Below are 19,190 nucleotides of genomic sequence, written 5' to 3' on the forward strand. Positions count from 1 at the left end.
CACCCATTGTACTCTATGCTACTTTCTCCCCACCCCCACCCTCCTCTAGCTTATCTCTCCACGCTCCAGGCTCACTGCCTTTATTCCTGATGAAGGGCTTTTCCCGAAACGTCGATTTTGAAGCTCCTTGGAGGCTGCCTGAACGGCTGTGCCCTTCCAGCACCACTGATCCAGAATCTAGTTTCCAACGTCTGCAGTCATTGTTTTTACCTTCTGGAATATTGTTCTGGTCATCCAGTTATAGGAAGGATATTATCAAGCTGGAGAGGGTTCAGAAGAGATTTACCAGGACGATTTAGATTAGATTCCCTACAGTGTGGAAACAGACCCTTTGGCCCAACCAGTCCACACCGACCCTCTGAAGAGTAACCCACCCAGACCCATTTCCCTCTGACTAATGCACCTAACACTATGGGCAATTTAGCATGGCCAATTCACCTGACCTGCACATCTCTTTGGACTGTGGGAGGAAACCAGAGCACCCAGAGGAAACCCACGCAGACATGAGGAGAATGTGCAAACTCCACACAGAGAGTCGCTCGAGGCTTGAATCAAACCTGGGACCCTGGCGCTGTGAGGCAGCAGTGCTAACCACTGAGCCACCGTGCTCAGGTTTGAGTTATAAGGAAAGGCAGGGACCTTTTAATCACTGGAGTGTAAGAGGCTGCGAGGTGACCTTATTGAGGTTTATAAAATCATGAGGAATATAGACGGAGTTAATTGCGGGTGTCTTTTCCCTAGGATGTGGATTTCAAGATGAGGAGGCATATTTTTTAAGGTGAGAGGTAGAAAGATTTTTTAAAAAGACACAAGAGGCTTTGTTTTACGCAGAGGGTGGTTCGCATGTGAAATGAACTTCCTGAGGAAGTGGTGGATATGGGTACAATTGCAATGTTTAAAAGACATTTGGATAAGTACATGGATAGGAAAGGTTTGGAGGGATATGGGCCAGGAGCAGGCAGGTGGGACTAGTTTAGTTTAGGATTATGGTCGGCATGGAGTAGTTGGATCAAACGGTCTGTTTCTGTGCAGATGCAATCAAATCCCTTCATGTTTGGCCATATCAACACTCTCTGGTTAATTGTAAAACGTGTTGTGATAGGTGGAAGAGTGGGACCAGAAATAAATCTGAGCAAGCCTCCAACATTAGTTTCAACGATATCCATGAGCTTGTAATTTTCTGACTGGAATGCCATATAGGGCTTTATTAGAAGCTCTGATAAAATCCATGGATCAAACAGACTTAGCTCACTGACCCTCATGTTATTTTTGTTCTCCTAGATTTATAGGGAATGTAAATTGTATCTTTTCATGGGTTAGTAAAGCATACTTTTTTTCTGCAATTGTTTTGAAGCCCAAAATGAGGAATGTTAGAATTTTACTGGATAGAATCCCTACAGTGTGGAAGCAGGCCATCAGCCCATCAAAGAAGAGCGTCCCACCCAGACCCACCTTATCCTCGTAACCCTGCATTTCCCACCCAGCCTGCGCATCCCTGGGAACTATGGACAATTTAGCACGGTCAGTCCACCCTAACCTGCACATTGTTGGACAGTGGGAGGAAACCAGAGCACCCAGAGGACACCCACGCAGAAAAGGGGAGAATATACAATATCACCTGAGGCCGGACTAATACCTGGATGTCTGCTGCTATGAGACAGCAATGTTAAGCACTGAGCCACTGTGTCCGAAGTAGGCTGTATTATAAGAACTAGGAGCAGGAGTTGGCCATCCGGCCCTTCAAATCTGCTCCACCACTCAATAAGATCATGGCTAATCTTTTTGTGGACTCAGCTCCACTTACCCGTGTTATTATCATATCCCCTTAATTTCTTAATTTTTTTTCAAAAGTGTATCTACCTTAGCTTTAACAGTGATTACTGAAATAGTTGCAACTATTTCCCTGGGCAAGGAATTCCATCGATTAACAACCCTCTGGGTGAAGACCTTCCTTTTCTGTACCTGTGTTATACCTGTAGATAGGTGACCCGCTGAAAAGTAAGGGCAGTCCAACGATTCAAACAAGACCTTGCTTGACCAAAGCCACACTGACAGTCCTTAACTAATTCACGCCCTTCCAAAATGACCATGAACTCTGTCTCCTTTAAATGTCCATATGAATGAGAACAAGTCATAGGGTAAAAATCATTTGATGGAAATTAGATCTCCATGCTTAATCTGAACACTCCCTAATTACCAACCTTTTGTGATTCATTTATGAGTATGTTCAGATTCATCTGCATTGCATCATTCTGCATCCACTGTCCATTAAATATGTATTCTTCCTCACAATTTGGACAACCTCTCATTTTTCCACATCATATTCTGTTGATTAAATGTCTTGCCCGCTCTCCTGATGTAATGACATACCTTTGCAGACTCTCCGGACAACCCACTGCCTTGCTATCGTCAGCAAATTTGTCCCTTCATCCAAGTCCCTGATGTAGATTGCAAAGTTTTAGTCTCTGTGCCTCTCTCAGTCTGAAAGTGACCTAAAGAGATACCAGGAGATTGAAGGGACAGTAAATTTGGACGAGACGTGAGGTGAAACGTTTTTAGCCATAGAGTGGTGGGAATCTGGGGCTCACTGCCTGTAAGGGTGAGAGAGGCAGAAACTCTCATAACATACCAGAATTATGGAATGAGCTGCCAGAGGAAGTGGTGGAGGCTGGTACAATTGCAACATTTAAAAGGCATTCGGATGGGTATATGAATTGGAGGGATGTAGGCTGGGTGCTGGCAGGTGGGACTAGATTGGGTTGGGATATCTGGTCAGCATGGACAGGTCGGACCGAAGGGTCTGTTTCCATGCTGTACACCTCTATGACTCCAGTATTTAGATGTGCGCTTGTGAATGCAAGGCTATGGGCCAAGTGCTGGAACAATGGGGTTCGAATTGTTGGGTGGTTAGTTTTGACCAGCATGGATATGATAGGCCAAATGATCTTTTTCCGTGCTGTAGAGCTCTTTGACTTTATTGTCATTTGCCGTGCAGGAGTTGGGAGGTCATGTTGTGGCTACACAGGAAATTGGTTTGGCCACTTCTCAAATACTGTATTCATTTCTGGTCTCCTGGCTCTTTGAAAGACGTTGTGAAACCCGAAAGGGTTCAGAAAAGATTTACGAGGATGTTGGCAGGGTTGGAGGGTTTGAGCTATCGGGGAAGGCTGATTAAGCTAGGCTATTTTCCCTGGAACCTCAGAGGTGAGGGGTGACCTTATAGAGGTTTGAAAATTAATCATGAGGGGCATGGATAGTTTGAATCGTCAGGCTCTTTTCCCCAAGGTAGGAGAGTCCAGAACTAGAGGGCGTAGGTTTAAGGTGAGAGGGGAAAGATTTAAAAGGGACCTAAAGGACAACTTTTTCATGCAGAGGGTGGTGCATGTATGGAATGAGCTGCCAGAGGAGGTGATAGAGGAGGTGATACAGCATTTAAAAGGCATATGGATTGGTATATGAATAGGAAGGTTTGGAGGGATATGGGCCAAGTTCTGGCCAATTGGACTAGATTTATTTAGGATATCTCATCAGCATGGATGAGTTGGACTGAAGGGTCTGCTTCCATGCTGTATATCTCTATGATGCTATGAAGCAATTCAAATACACTAGTTTTATAGTCTTGAGCAAAGATTTGGAGTGGGAATCAGTACAATGTAGGAGCGACCGTGTTCAATGAAGTACACAGTGAACTGGTAGAATGCCTGAATTGCTGTGCTCTTCCAGCACCACTGATCCAGAATCTGGTTTCCAGCATCTGCAGTCATTGTTTTTACCTCGTTGATTTTAACTGGTAGAAATTGACAGGAACAAATGCTTTGTACCTTTCAACAAAGACAAAACAGGAGGCAGTCATTTGCACAAACTGCAATGACCAATTGTTTCTCAAACAGTATCAACAATCTTTCTTCCTAATGCCAAGCACGCAGTGAAACAAATACTGCCAAAGGAAATACACAAAGCCCCCTCACTTGAAAACTACAGACTATTTTCATGTATACGTTTTCAATACCAGGACTCTCATCAGATTAGGTCATGCCTAGTTTAGCGAACATTACCCTTATAAATGTTCGTGGATAAAATTTATCTAAAATTATACTTGTAAGATTTGTAAAAGTGCATTACAAAACATTTTGACTTGAAAACTGTGTAAAATTCAATTTATAATAAAGTCCAACTTGTCTCTATATATCAGTATCTTCCACTTTTAGGTGTCTCAATGTGATTATAATGTTCTTAATATAATATATTCCATAGTCAGTTAGACAACCTGACAGCAAATCAAAACGAAAATCATGGAAAATATAACAGAAATACACTTTTCCGCATGCAGTATTGTCTGTGCTCAATGCAGTTTCCAAACTCTTGATGTTCACAAGTAGCTGGTCTGGTATCATGCCTGCAGTCTAGGGAGAGGCCACTTTAGTCTGCAATGACCCTCCGAAAAGTATCCAATCCAGACTCTCCTGTCCCCCTCCCCCTACCACTCCTATCACCCTCCCCCCACCACCATAACCCCTGCATGGCTAATCCATCCAGACTGCATATCCCTACATAACAATTTAGCATGACCAATACACCTTACTTGCACATCCTTGGACTGTGGGGGGAAACTGGAGAAAACCCCACGCAGGGAACACGCAAACTCCACAAAGGCAGTCACCCAAGGCTATAATTGAACCAGGATTCCTGATGCTGTGAGGCAGCAGCATTAAACACTGAGCCACCGTGCCCCCCCCCCCCCCAACCCCCACCTTATTTTAAAGTTTCCAGAGCCTCAGAAAACTCTGGCTGAAAGACCCTTCCCTATTGAGCCCTGTGGAGGCTGCCCTCAGCTTAGAGTCACAGAGATGTACAGCGTGGAAACAAACCCTTCAGTCCATGCCGACTAGATAATCTAAACTAATCTAGTCCAGCACTTGTTCCTAAACCCTCCAAATCCTTCCAATAATATATCCATCCTTTTAAATGTTTTAATTATACCAGCCTCCATCACTTCCTCTCGCAGCTCATTCCATACACGCAGCAGCCTCTTTGTGAAAAAATCTCCCTTAGCTCGTAGTTCTACACTTTGGAACACTTAGTTTAAGACAGCTCTTTTCACTGGGTATACCAGCGTGTTTCAGGAATGTGGTAATCCCGACAATGGGGAATCACTAATTAATCTCAGCACGGTGGCGCAGTGGTTAGCACTGCTGCCTCACGGCTCCAGGGGCTTGGGTTCGATTCCAGCCTCAGGCAACTGTCTGTGTGGAATTTGCATGGGTCTCCTCCGGGTGCTCTAGTTTCCTCCCACCATCCGAAGATGTGCAGGTTAGGTGAATTAGCCATGCTAAATTGCCTTGTAATGTTCAGGGATGGGTTGGCTACATGCATTAATCAGGGGAAATATAGCGTAAGAGGGATAGGAGAATGAGTTTAGGTGGGCTACTCTTTGGAGGATTGGTGTGGGCCAAATGGCCTGTTTCCACACTGTAGTGTTCATCAGGGATGTGTTGGTCAGGTGTATTCATGAGGGATAAATGGAGAGTATTAGGATAGGGGAACAGGTTTGGGTGCGATATTCCTCGGAGGGTCAGTGTGGATTTGCTGGGCCGAAGGGCCTGTTTCCACACTCTAGGGATTCTATGATTCCTCATGGAGCTTGTTGAGTGAGAGTTCCCTTGGTAACAAGTACGGGCCTGCCCTGGAACTCATTACCGGAGCCCTTTGTCAAGCAGACCTGGATATCTCTGAACAGGTTGATAGGCAAAATAGATAAAGGGCAGACCCAGAAAGGCGCTCTTGTGGCACAATGGTAGTGTGCCTCCCACGGGATCCAGAGCCTGGGTTCAAATCCCCCTTGCTCCAATGGTGTATAATACCATCTTTGAACAGGTTGATTATGGGGGTAAACAAATAAAGTAGACCCAGTCCTACCCCTCCCTCACTTTGTTGGCGTCCATTGTTTGTGATAGATTTTGTGTGTAAATGTCAAATTGGCTGTATAGCAAATTTGCTGGTAATGGTTAAAAGTGCAAAAAATGAAGTAATAGAATCCGTACAATGTGGAGGCAGGCTATTCAGCCCATCAAGTCCATGGTGACCCTCCAAAGAGCAAATCACCACTCCTACCCTAACCCTGTACTTTCCATAACCAATCCACTTAACCTTGCACATCTTTGGGAGCGTGAGAGGAAACGAACGCAGACACACAAAGTCACCCATGGCTACAATCGAATCTGGCCCCCAGTGCCATGAGGTGGCTGTACTAGCCATTGAGTCGTGGTAGGCTTAGTGTTGGAAATGTTATTCAGTTATGTGTAAGAGCTCTCCTGAATAAGAAAAAGAAAGCAGACCCATGGGAATGTTGCCAGGTCTCAAGGGCCTGAGTTACAGGGAGACGTTGGACAAACCAGAATTTCTTTCTTTAGAACATAGGTGACTGGGGAGGGTGGGGGTGGTGTCGGCCATTATAGAAATGTATAAGGTCATGGGAGGCATGGATAAGGTGAATGCACTGTGTTTTTTCCCAGGATTGGGGAATCGAGGACTAGAGGGTATCAGTTTAAGGTTAGAGGGGAAAGAATAAAAGGGAACCTGAGGGGCAACGTTTTTACACAGAGGAATGTCGTGGGGGTGTGCCTTTTTTAGTATCAGTTGAACTAGGCCTTGAAGCTTGTTTGAAGGTCCTAGTAATGGGATACTCTGCCAAGTGACCGCCAGGGAACCACCCGACAGTCCCTCCAATCTCCATCCTCCCGCAGTACATCTCTGGGTATTATATTGAGGACTGCAACCAGCTGGACTTGTGGTGTATCTCAGTATAAAATTCTCCACTGAAGGGATAGGTTCCACAGCACAGGAGACAGGAATCATACAGTACAGCAAAGGCCCTTCGGCCCATCCAATTTGCGCTGGCAACAAAACTGCTCTAAATCTACACCAGTCCCGCTTTTCAGCACCAGGCCCAAAGCCTTCAACATTAGGATACTTCAAGTGCTCATCCAGGTACTTTTTAAAGGCTATGAGTTTCCCTCTTCTCTATGACCCTCCCTGCAGTGGATTCTGGATCTCATGGGCGGAACTCATTTTCCTCAAATACCCTCTAAACCTTCTTTCAATGTAAAATTGTTCCCCTACTCCCCCCTTGTTTTTGTAACATTGTCAAAGGAGAATCGCTGCTTTCTACCAACCTAGTCCATGCCTCTCACAAGCTTATACACCTCTCTCAGCTGCCCTCAACCTTCTCTGCGTGAAAGAAACCTGAGTTTATCCAGTCTCTCTTCAGAACCGAAATATTCCATCCCAGGCAACATCCTGGTGAACCTCCACCGCATCCCCTCCAGTACGATCACTTACTTCCGAGAGTGTGACAATCCCAGAACTACACACAGCACTCCAGTTAAATAGCTAAACAGTCTTGTCCAGCTCCAACATAGGGTGGCATGGTGGCTCAGTGGGTTAGCACTGCTGCCTCATAGCGCCAGGAACCTGGGTTCGATTCCAGCCTCCGGGCGATTGTATGTGTGGAGTTTTGCACATTCTCCCTGTGTCTGGGTACTCTGGTTTCCTCCTGCAGTCCAAAGATGCACAGGCCAGTGAATTGGCCATGCTAAATTGTCCCATAGTGTTAGGTGCATTAGTCAGGAGTAAATATAGGGTAGGGGAATGGGTCTGGGTGGGTTACTCTTCAGAGGGTCGGTGTGGATTTGTTGGGCCAAAGGGCCTGTTTCAATACTGTAGCTAATCTAAACTCCCTGCTGCCATGTACACCTTCTTAATTACCCTATTAACCTGTCCTTCAGGTAACTGTAGACAAGATCCTAATTTGGAGCATTTAGTAGCAACAGTGTCCAGCCCCCAACTTTAGCAACCAATACAGAAATTGCTGAAAAAATGTCAGCAGGTCTGACAGCATCTGCTGGAGAGGCAACAGTGGTATTATTATGCTGGACTGTTCATCCAAAGCCTCAGATAATGTTCTGGGGGCACTTGGGTCCAAATCCTGTACACAGCAGGTGGTGGAATTTGAATTTGATGAAAATCTGCAATTAAAGGTCCCAATGGTGACCACGCATCCATCGTCAGGAAAAACCCATCGCTAATGTCCTTTAGGGAAGGAAATTGCGGTCCTTACCTGGTCTGGGCCTACATGCGACTCCAGACCCACAGCAATGTGGCTGACTCTTAACTGCCCTCTGGGCAAATAGGGATGGGTAATAAATGCTGGTCTAACCAGTGACATACTGACGTTCTTACGTTCTTATCAGTGAGAGGGCAGGTAAAGGGAGCTGAGCCCACCCTATTGCTGGGGGCAGCAGGTTCAAAAGGCCAGATGGCCTACTCCTGCTCCTAGTTCTTATGATCTTATACTCATCCTGTGCATAAATTTTAAAAAATTATAGAGAAAATTAATGTTTTGGGTTCAGTGTCATCGAGTTACAGAGAAATACAGCACACAACCAGACCCTTCGGTCCAACTTGTCCATGCCGACCAGATATGCTATATTAAACACATCCAATTTGCCAGCATTTGGTCCATATGCCTCTAAACCCTTCCTAGTCATACACCCACCCAGATGGCCCTTAAGTGTTGTAATTGTACCAGCCTACACCACTTCATCTGGCAGCTCATTCCATACATGCACCACCCTCTGCGTGAAAAATCTATGCCCTCCAATTTTGGACTCGCCTAGTCTTAGGAAAAGGCCATAAGACCATAAGACATAGAAGTGGAAGTAAGGCCATTCAACCCATCGAGGCCACTCCACAATTTAATCATGGCTTAGACCTTAACTATTCACGCTATCCAAGTCCCTCATGATTTTATAAATCTCTATAAACCAGCATCTGATGCTCCAGGGAAAACAGCCCTAGCCTATTCAGCCTCTCCCTACAGCTCAAACCCTCCAACCCTGATAATGTCCTGGTAAATCCTTTCTGAACAGGGACCCATCTTTAGAACGTGGCACCATCAGGACAGTTCAAACCATAATGACACATAACGTTTGTCTATCAAGGATCCACATGAAGTTGGCATACAGGATGAGGCAGAGTTGGACATTTTATGTTGATGCCACCACAGCAGAAACACCTAAATGATTTCACCCTTGCATCTCACACTCCCTGGCCAATCAGGTTAATAGGGTAATTAAGAAGGTGTACATGGACAGTCAACAATGTAGTGTCAGTGGAGATTTTGGGAAGACATTCTGGAGCAAGACCAACTTCTGAAACAATACTAGCACCAAGCTAGTATTGAAAGCTGAGGTTTCACAATGATTCAGTGCAGACACAATATTGCCTTAATTTGGTGGTGATTGGTGAGCCACAGAGAACTCCACACATTGTCAATGGTATGTACTTCACCACTTCAGTTTCATTTGTCAGTCAACTGGATGTAGAAACTCACTGATTACTCATTCCCCAGCGATTTCAGGCAACACAGGGCAGAACAATCAATTGTCTGCAGACAAAAGCCAAACACTGAGACAATTTGTTATTTCCCTTCATTACATCGGTAAAGAAACATGTGTTTGCATAATATATCACTTGTAGTAACAAACATGGAACAACAATGCCTCATTTTCCCACACAGGCTAATTATATTTCTACATGCGGCTCTCTTGTTTCCTGTGTTCAGATTTGTTTTGTAGGTGCAATTATTAAACAGCAGTGGTTGTTTGGTAAGCCTTTACTGTGCATTGTTATAGGTGCAGATGTTGGCAAAATAAATCGCTTCTTTAAGACCTAATGCAAAGGATTATAAAAAAGACCTTGCATTACACAGGGTGAAAATGTGTTGCTGGAAAAGCGCAGCAGGTCAGGCAGCATCCAAGGAGCAGGAGAACGACGTTTCGGGCATAAGCCCTTCTTCAGGAATGGGCTGAAGAAGGGCTTATGCCCGAAACGTCGATTCTCCTGTTCCTTGGATGCTGCCTGACATGCTGCGCTTTTCCAGCAACACATTTTCAGCTCTGATCTCCAGCATCTGCAGACCTCACTTTCTCCTCATTACACAGGGTGATTCAAGATTTGATGTGCGTAATTTGCTTATGGATTGTTGATCCTTGTTTCAAGGGGATGGTTTTTATAGAAAGCCTTATTGTAATGGCAGCTCAGTGGTAAGCACTGCTGCCTCACAGTGACATGGGTTCGATTCCAGCCTCAGGTGACTGTCTGTGTGGAGTTTGCACGTTCTCCCCATGTCTATGTGGGTTTTCTCTGGTTGTCTCCCACAGTCCAAAGATGTGCATTCTGGATGGATTGGCCAAGCTACTGTGTCCAGGAATGTGCAATCTGGGGTGGTTGGTTAGCCACAGGAAAAGCAGGAATACAGGGATGGGGTAGGGGGTGGTCTGGGTGGGATGCTCTTCGGAAGGTCGGTGTGGACTGGATGGGCCAAATGGCTTGCTTCCACACTATGAGTTGCACAAGGTGCTGGTGAGACCACACGCTGGTGGGGCGGCATAGTGGCTCAGTGGTTAGCAGGGCTGTCTCACAGCGCCAGGGACCTGGGTTCGATTCCCACCTCGGGGCAACTGTCTGTGTGTAGTTTGCACATTCTTCCTGTGTCTGCGTGGGTTTCCTCCAGGTGCTCCAGTTTCCTCCCACAATCCAAAGTTGTGCAGGTTAGGGTGGATTGGCCTTGATAAATTGTGCCATAGCGTTCAGGGATGTGTAGTTTAGGGTGGACTGGCCATGCTAAATTGCCCATCGTGTCCAGGGATGTGTAGGTAAGGGTGGATTAGCCATGCTAAATTGCCCATCGTGTCCAGGGATGTGTAGGTAAGGGTGGATTGGCCATGCTAAATTGCCCATAGTGTCCAGGGATGTGTAGGTAAGGGTGGATTGGCCATGCTAAATTGCCCATCGTGTCCAGGAATGTGTAGGTAAGGGTGGATTGGCCATGCTAAATTGCCCATAGTTTCCAGGGATGTGCAGGTTAGGGTGGATTGGCCATGCTAAATTGTCCCATAGTGTTCAGAATATGTAGGTTAGGTGTATTAGTCAGGGGTAAATGTAGAGTAGTAGAGTAAGGGAAAGAGTCTGGATGGGTTACTCTTCGGAGGGTCGGTGTGGATCTGTTGGGCTGAAGGGCCTGTTTCCACACGGTAGATATCCTATGATTCTATGAAAGGGTACCAAAGTGGATACAAGGAGAGTCAGAGCAGCCATGATTGTTTTGAATGGTACACCAGGTAGAGGGGCCAAATGGCCTCCTCCCATTCCTATATCTTACAGCCTTATGCTGCATGTTGGGTCTAACTGATCAGATTTAAGCTGATGGTCTTAAAGACATATGGATTCTATTTTTACAGAACCTGTTTCCAAGCCCGATATCAGTCTGAGCAGTTCAGAGGTGGTGGAGAATAATGGAACTGTCACCTTGCACTGCAACCTGACTGGTCATTCCCCGTCCATTCAGTGGATCAAGGATGGTCAATACCTGCAGTATAATGACAGGATGAATATGTCATCAGACAATCACACATTAATACTAACAGCAGTGAATCGGTCTGATACAGGAGATTATCAGTGTGAAGGTTACAACACTGTCAGTCGCAACATAAGTGATGTCCTGTCTCTTATCGTCTATTGTAAGTATGGATATCTATCTGTCTGCCTGCCATTCTGTTTATCTATCCATCTATCTCTTTCCCTCTCTGTCTGCCCCTCTGTTTTATTAAGTGCTCCAAAAGCTTGTGATTTTAAATAAACCTGGTGTTGTGTGGGCTATAATGTGGTGATAGTGAGGACTGCAGATGCTGGAAATCAGAGTCAAAGAGTTTGGTGCTGTAAAAGCACAGTGGTTTAGGCAGTGTCCGAGGAACAGGAGATTCGACATTTCGGGCATAAGCCCTTCATCAGGAATGAGGCTTGTGGGCCAAGAGGGCTGAGAAATAAATGGGAGGAGGGGTGGGGCTGGGGAGAAGGTAGCTGGGAATGCAATAGGTCGATGAAGATGGGGGAGAAAGTGATAGGTCGGAGGGGAGGGTGGAGCGGGAAAGATTAAGAGGGCGGTGCTGAGTTGGAGGCTTCGGATTGGGATAAGTTGGGGGACCTTCATCTGCCTATTGCACTCTCAGCTCCCTTCCCCGCAGCCCCACCCCCCCTCCCAATTATCTCTCAGCCCCCTTGGCCCACAAGCCTCATTCCTGATGAAGGGCTTATGTCCGAAACATCGATTCTCCTGCTCCTCGGATGCTGCCTTTACATCCGATTGTGGCTGATCTCATCCCAGCCTCCATTCCACTCCGCTGCCCATTTAACCTATTATTAATTTGAAATCTGTTTATCTCCTCCTTTCATTTACTCACTGTCCCAGCATCCACTGCACTCTGAGGGAGTGAATTCCACAGATTCACCCCCTCTGGAGAAAATAGCATTTCTTCCTCCATTTCTTTTCTGTTATCAATCTGCTACCCAATATTCCAGAACAATGGCCTCTCAGTCTAGATCACTCCACATGAGGAACACCTCATCTTCTGCCTTGGGACTCTCCAACCACACTGGAACAATGTGGATTTCACCAGTTTACCCAATACCCCTCCCCTCCACCTTATCCCAGTCCCACCTTGGCCGGTCCTACCTGTCTATCCCCCTTCCCACCTGTCTGCTTCACCTCCTCTCCGACCTACCTCCTTCTCCCCCACCTTCATCTTCCTATCGCATTCCCAGTTTCCTTCCCCCCAGCCGCATTTATCTCTTAGCCACCTTGGCCCACAAGCCTCATTCCTGACAAAGGGCTTGTGCCCGAAATGTCGACTGTCCTGCTCTTCGGATGCTGCCTGACCTGCTGTGCTTTTTCAGTGTCATACTCTTCAAATCTGATCCCCAGCATCTGCAATCCTCATTTTGTCCTCATAGAGATGTACAGCATAGAAACTTACCCTTTGATCCAACTCGTTCATGTCGATCAGATATCCTAATCTAACCTAATCCCATTTGCCAGCACTTGGCCCATATCCCTCTAATCCCTCCCCATCCAGATGCCTTTTAAATGTTATTATTGCACCAGCCTCCACCACTTTCTCTGGCAGCTCATTCCATACACACGCAGTGTCACAGTGGTTAGCACTGCTGCCTCACAGAGCCAGAGACCCGGGTTCAATTCCCGCCTCAGGCGACTCTCTGTGTGGAGTTTGCACATTCTCCCCGTGTCTGCGTGGTTTCCTCCGAGTGCTCCGGTTTCCTCCCACAGTCCAAAAAATGTGCAGGTTAGGTGAATTGGCCAAGCCAAATTGCCCGTAGTGTTAGGTGAAGGGGAATGGGTCTGGGTGGGTTGCTCTTCGGAGGGTCGGTGTGGACTTGTTGGGCCAAAGGGTCTGTTTCCACATTGTAAGTAATCCAATCTACTGTACCACACCACCCTCTACTAGGTCCCTTTTAAATTTTTCACCTCTCACCCTAAACCTACACCCTCCAGTTCTGGACTCCTCCACCCCAGGGAAAAGACTTTGTCTATTTACCTGTCCATGCCCCTCATGATTTTATAAACCTCTATAAGGCATCTATAAACCTCAGCCTCTGACGGTCCAGGGAAAACAGCCTCAGCCTATTCAGTCTCTCCCTGTAGCACAAACCTTCCAACCCTGGCAACATCATCTCTACATCTCCTTTGTCAATCCCCCTTAGCATCTCATATACCTCAATTCAGCCCGCCCTCATTCTGAGAGTGTAGGCCTATCCTACTCAGTCTTCCTAAGACAAATCCTTTATCTCTAGAATCAATCCTCTGAACTGTCAGCCTCTGAACGCTATCCCTCATGTAAAGGGGACCAAAACTGTGTACAATACTCCAGATGTTGTCTCACTGTTGCCTTGTACAGTTGTAGCAACACTTCTCCACTTTTATGCGATAAGCAACACTTTTCCAATTTAATACATTATTGAATGGCATTGCTGCCTTGCAGCGCCCAGGACCTGGGTTCGATGCCCACCTTGGGCGACTGTCTGTGTGGAGTTTGTACATTGTCCCCGTGTCTACGTGGGTTTCCTCCTACAATCCAAAGACGTGCAGGTTAGGCGGATTGGTCATGCTAAATTGCCCTGTAGCATCGAGGGATGTGCAGGCTGGGTGAATTAGTTACGGGACATGTAGGATTACAGGAACAGGATGGGTTTTGACAGCGCCAGGGACCCTGGTTTGATTCCAGAATTGGGCGAATGTCTGTGTAGGGTTTGCACATTCTCCCCGTGTCTGCGTGGGTTTCCTCTGGGTGCTCTGAATTCCTCCCAGAGTCCAAAGATGTGCAGGTTAGGGTGAATTGGCCATGCTAAATTGTCCCATAGTGTCCAGGGATGTGCAGGTTAGGGTGAATTGGCCATGCTAAATTGTCCCACAGTGCCCCAGGGATGTGCAGGTTAGGGTGGATTGGCAGTGCTAAATTGTCCCATAGTGTCCAGGGATGTGTAGGCTAGGGCGGATTGACCATGCTAAATTGTCCCATCGTGTCCAGAGATGTGCAAGTTAGGGTAGATTGGCCATGCTAAATTGCCCCTTGGTATCCATGGATGTGCAGTTAAGGGTGGATTGGCTATGCTAAATTGTCCCATTGTGTCCAGGGATATATAGGCTAGGGTGGATTGGCTGTGCTAAATTGTCCCATAGTGTCTAGGGATGTGCAGGTTAGGGTGAATTGGCCATGTTCAATTGTCCCATAGTGTCCAGGGATGTGTAGGCCAGGGTGGATTGGCTGTGATAAATTATCCCATAGTGTCCAGGGATGTGTAGGCCAGGGCGGATTGGCCATGCTAAATTGTCCCTTAGTGTCCAGGGATGTGCAAGTTAGGGTAGATTGGCTGTGCTATATTGTCCCATAGTGTCCAGGGATGTGCAGGTTAGGGTAGATTGGCTGTGCTAAATTGTTCCACAGTGCCCAGGGATGTGCAGGTTAAGGTGGATTGACCATGCTAAATTGTCCCATAGTGGCCAGGGATGTGCAGGTTAGGGTGGATTGTCCATGCTAAAATGCCTGTAATGTTCACAGATATGTAAGTTAGGTGCATTAGTCAGGGGTAAATGTAGGATGATAGGGTAGGGGAATGGGTCTGGGTGGGATACTCTTTGGACGGTCGGTGTGGACTTGTTGGGCCAATTGGCCTGTTTCCGCACTGTAGGGATTCGATGAAATATATTGATGTCATGCTTTCAAACGGCTGCTGGAGAAACTGCAACGTTGTCTGTCTTAGGGAATGATGATTTCAAACTATTTGCCCCTCCCGGCCTCTTCCCAAGCATGGCTCACCATCATATGCTCGTCAAGGTAACTGGAAAAGAGATGCACCTTTGCCTCGGATCCCCATGGTGACTGTTTCCTGGCCTTGAACTGACAAAGTTCACAGTTCAGCAGAAGGGGACTGGGCCTTATCTCAGTGTTGCAGTTGCTGTTGTGCGCAGACAAAGAATGCAAGGCGTTGTCCCTCCAGGAAATCCATGCTACTTGAAATTCCTAGTCTGTTATGCGTAGACAGCGACAAAAGTGAAACCCATTCGGGATCCAGGGAACCTGCCAGGTCTAACATTGCAAATGCAAACCTGGATGCAAGTGCACCAGATTCTCAACTGATCGTGCACGTGGTTCCATTAATCCTGCTCTTCCTGCCTTGTGTCTGCGTGGGTTCCCTCTGGTTGCTCCAGTTTCCTCCCACAATCCAAACCTATGTAGGTTTGGGTAAATAGGCCATGCTGACTTACCCATTATGTTAGGTGCATTAGTCAGGGTGGGGAATGGGTCTGGTTGGGTTACTCTTCAGAGGGTCGGTGTGAACTCATTGGGCTAAATGGCCTGTTTCCACACTGCTGGTAATCTAATTACAAGACTCTGTATGTTTCTTTCGCTTGCGAGTAACCCACGCTAATATCTACATCCTTTACCTGTTGCAGTTGGTCCTGAAGACCTTCGAATTTCCATTGATCCTGACAAGGAAGATATCACTGTGGGGTCAAATGTCACGTTCAACTGTTCTGCACAGTCAGTTCCAGCTCCCGAATTTGAGTGGTTTTTCCAAGGGCATCCTCTGAATCGAACAGGACAGATGATGACCATTGCTCGCTACGGCCCGAGTCACAACGGCGTTTACATGTGCCAAGTCTACAACAATATGACTGGAAAATACGCCAATGCAACCACAGAGGTCCATGTTGTAGGTAAGAAGTAAAAGAGCGCCCTCTTGGGCAACAGGAAAGAATTGAACTCTATCCAAAGGTGCAGGAGATGGTGGTGCAGCAGTGCTGACACTGGACTAGCAAGTCCTTGAGCAATGTTGGGGGCTGTGGGTTCAAATCTTACCATCGTAACTACCGCAAGTCAGGGATGTGAAGCCACTTTCACAATCCTGATGACCAAAGTAACCAGTGAAGGCAAGGTCAGCACGAGGAAATTGAAATTAATATCACGCCGGGTAACAAGGTAGGATTTGGACCCTGGAGATCGACATTACAGTGACATCTCACTCCCCAAATGGCTATCAAAGTGCTTGGCTGCATCCTGGATGTGACAGGATAATTACATCTCTGGAGAAGGCCTGTCTTGCCCACAGCAGCTCTCCGAGTGGGCATCATGCCATGCTGCCGCCCTTTCTGTGTCACCCCCGCGCATTTATGCCTGTGTGAATATATGCTGCCATTGATGCGGCTGAGGTCAAGGAAGCTTTTCGCTCATCTGTTCCCTCGCGCGCCCTCCCCTACTGCAGATAGTGATGCCTTTTCGGGCTCGCTCAGGGCTGACGCCACTGAGTTGCTCTTGGCGATTGAGCTGCCCCACCTACAATGCATTCTGTTCCCTTGCCACACTCTATGCTTCAGTGGAGGAGTACTGTATCACCAGCCAAGGGGTGGCAGAGAGTAGCTCGCGGGTTCCTTGCCAATGTTTCACTTGATGCCATGTGATTCCATGGGGTCTTGAGTCAACGTCAAGGGCTCCCAGAGCAACTCCTGAGTGGGCCACCGCCTCTGGGTTTGGTGCCAAGCGTATTGAGTATTGGAGCCGCACTAATCTCAGTGAGTTGTGAGCATTCAATCATATTTCTCACTTGTCGATAATGGGCAGGTTTCGGGAGTCTTGGGGAGTTCGTTTCTCACTGCGGGATTCCCAGCCTCTGACCTGGTCCTGTAGCTGTGTAATTGGAACCCATTGCAAAGGAAGTGGGTAGCTGTTTTTTACAGGACATTCACAGCAATGTCTACTGAGTTCCAATCACATTTGCCTTAAGCTGCAGAACGAACAGAAATTTTATGTCGGTAATGAAAGGGCAATTTTATTCATTGTGCTAAGTGGAATGTGAATTGATTTCTCTTTGGAATACCTTGACCAAGAACAAAGACTCATTGTTTCTCAAATTCCATCAGTTGCAGATGCAAAGAAGGTTCATCATGCATTAAACCTTTGAAAAGCAATGAAAATTCGACAAAATCAAACTGGAAATGCAATATTTGACTGGGCAGGGGATTAAAATTGGTGAAGGGCTTTTGCCCGAAATGTCGATTTTCCTGCTCCTCGGCTGCTGCCTGACCTGCTGTGTTTTTCCGTCACCACTTTAATCTTGACTCTGATCTCCAGCATCTGCAGTCCTCACTTTCGCCTCATTCTGAGTATGTTTACCATCCTGTCCCAGTTAATGCAGGGTTAAGGGGTGAAGGATCCTCTTCAGCGGGTCTGTGCAGACTTGATGGGCTGATTGGCCTCAATCTGCATTGTAGGGATTCTTTACTTCATTGATTTTTCACCACTGATCAAGAATCTATCTCTCTTGAGCCTAAATACATACAAGGATGTTGCCCCCACAGCTCTCTGTAGGAGGGGGATGTTCCAAAGTCTCAAAACCCTCTGAGAGAGGAAATTCCTGTATATCTCAGATTTCAGTTGGCACCCCTCTTGAGTATAAGAGCAGACAGTGCTACTTACAGAAGGTGGCCTTCAATCCCGTGCTACATTGCCGTGTGGCGTGCAGCGATGTACAGGCTTGGTGGGTTAAGCCATGGCAGATGCAGGGATAGGGGTGTTGAGGACTCGATGGGCTGTATAGCCTCAGTCTGTACTGCAGGGATTCTAAGTAGTAGCATTTTGCCAGCCCACCTGAAATACTTCTCCTTTGACTTCAGCGGAACTGTATATCAGGCAGGGACAGAAAATCCTTGGATTTCAACAATTGGAAATTGTTGAAATCCAAGGATTGGAGCGGCAGACTGGTTTTAACTCTCAATGCCGAAATTAACATTATCTGAAATCAACATGACCTCTTCTTTCTGGATTTAAATTTACTCGCTGAGCTGAAAGGTTCATTTTCAGATGTTTTGCCACCAGACTAGGTTACACCAATAGTGAGCCTCTGGCGCCATCTGGAGGCTTACTAATGATGTTACATAGTGTGGTGATGAAACTAACCTTCCAGCTCAGCGAGCAAACCTCCATCCAGAACCTCAACCTGAGCTCCAAATCTTCTCAAAACTCGCCATGACCTCTTCTTATTTACTGGTTCCGTACACCTCCTGCAATAACTTAATTCAGGTGTCAGTAGGGAACATCCGGCCAATATAATGTTCTGAAAGTTTGACGTTAAAGAAAATATGATGGCACAGTGGCTAGTGACTGCTGCCTCACAGCACCAGCGAGCCGGGTTCGATTCCCACCTCAAGGCGACTGTCTGTGTGGAATTTGCACATTCTCCCCATGTCTACGTGGATTTACTCTGGTTTCCTCCCACAATCCAAAAAGATTTAGATTACTTATAGTGTGGAAACAAGTCCACACTGACCCTCCAAAGAGCAACCCACCCAGACCCCTACATTTACCCCTTCAACTAACACTACAGGCAATTTAACATGGCCAATTCACCTAACCTGCACATTTTTGGACTGCGGGAGGAAACCAGAGCACCTGGAGGAAACTCACACAGACACGGGCAGAATGTGCAAACTCCACACAGCCAGTTGCTTGAGGTGGGAATTGAACCCAGGTCTCTAGCGCTGTGAGGTAGCAGTGCTAACCACTGTGCCACCCAGCTATAGGCCAGTTGAATTGGCCAAGCTAAATTTCCAAGTCGGGGTAAATATAGAGTAAGGAAATGGGAGTGGGTGGGTTACTCTTCGGACTTGTGTGGACTTGTTGGGTCGAAGGGCCTGTTTCCATACTGTAGGTAATCTAATCTAAAACAAATTGCATTAAAATAATCTTTTTTGACACATAGTGTTTACAAGCAAGGGTTGG

The 19,190-nt window shown here is 46.6% G+C and overlaps 1 protein-coding gene across 3 annotated transcripts in view; it reads left to right on the forward strand.

Annotated features, from left to right (window-relative positions):
• The window catches only part of LOC122544181 (carcinoembryonic antigen-related cell adhesion molecule 5-like), a 63,778-nt gene that overhangs the window by 25,244 nt on the left and 19,344 nt on the right, over window positions 1-19,190 (forward strand). For 2 of the 3 annotated variants that reach the window (XM_043683223.1, XM_043683222.1), the window contains exons 3-4: window positions 11,301-11,579; window positions 15,869-16,132. In XM_043683223.1, the coding sequence (XP_043539158.1) occupies window positions 11,301-11,579; window positions 15,869-16,132 (543 nt within the window). The remainder of the gene's footprint in view (window positions 1-11,300; window positions 11,580-15,868; window positions 16,133-19,190) is intronic. The other variant, XM_043683224.1, reaches the window with a different exon arrangement.

The sequence above is a fragment of the Chiloscyllium plagiosum genome, chromosome 47 (assembly GCF_004010195.1).
Source record: "Chiloscyllium plagiosum isolate BGI_BamShark_2017 chromosome 47, ASM401019v2, whole genome shotgun sequence".
In the NCBI taxonomy this organism is placed as follows: domain Eukaryota; kingdom Metazoa; phylum Chordata; class Chondrichthyes; order Orectolobiformes; family Hemiscylliidae; genus Chiloscyllium; species Chiloscyllium plagiosum.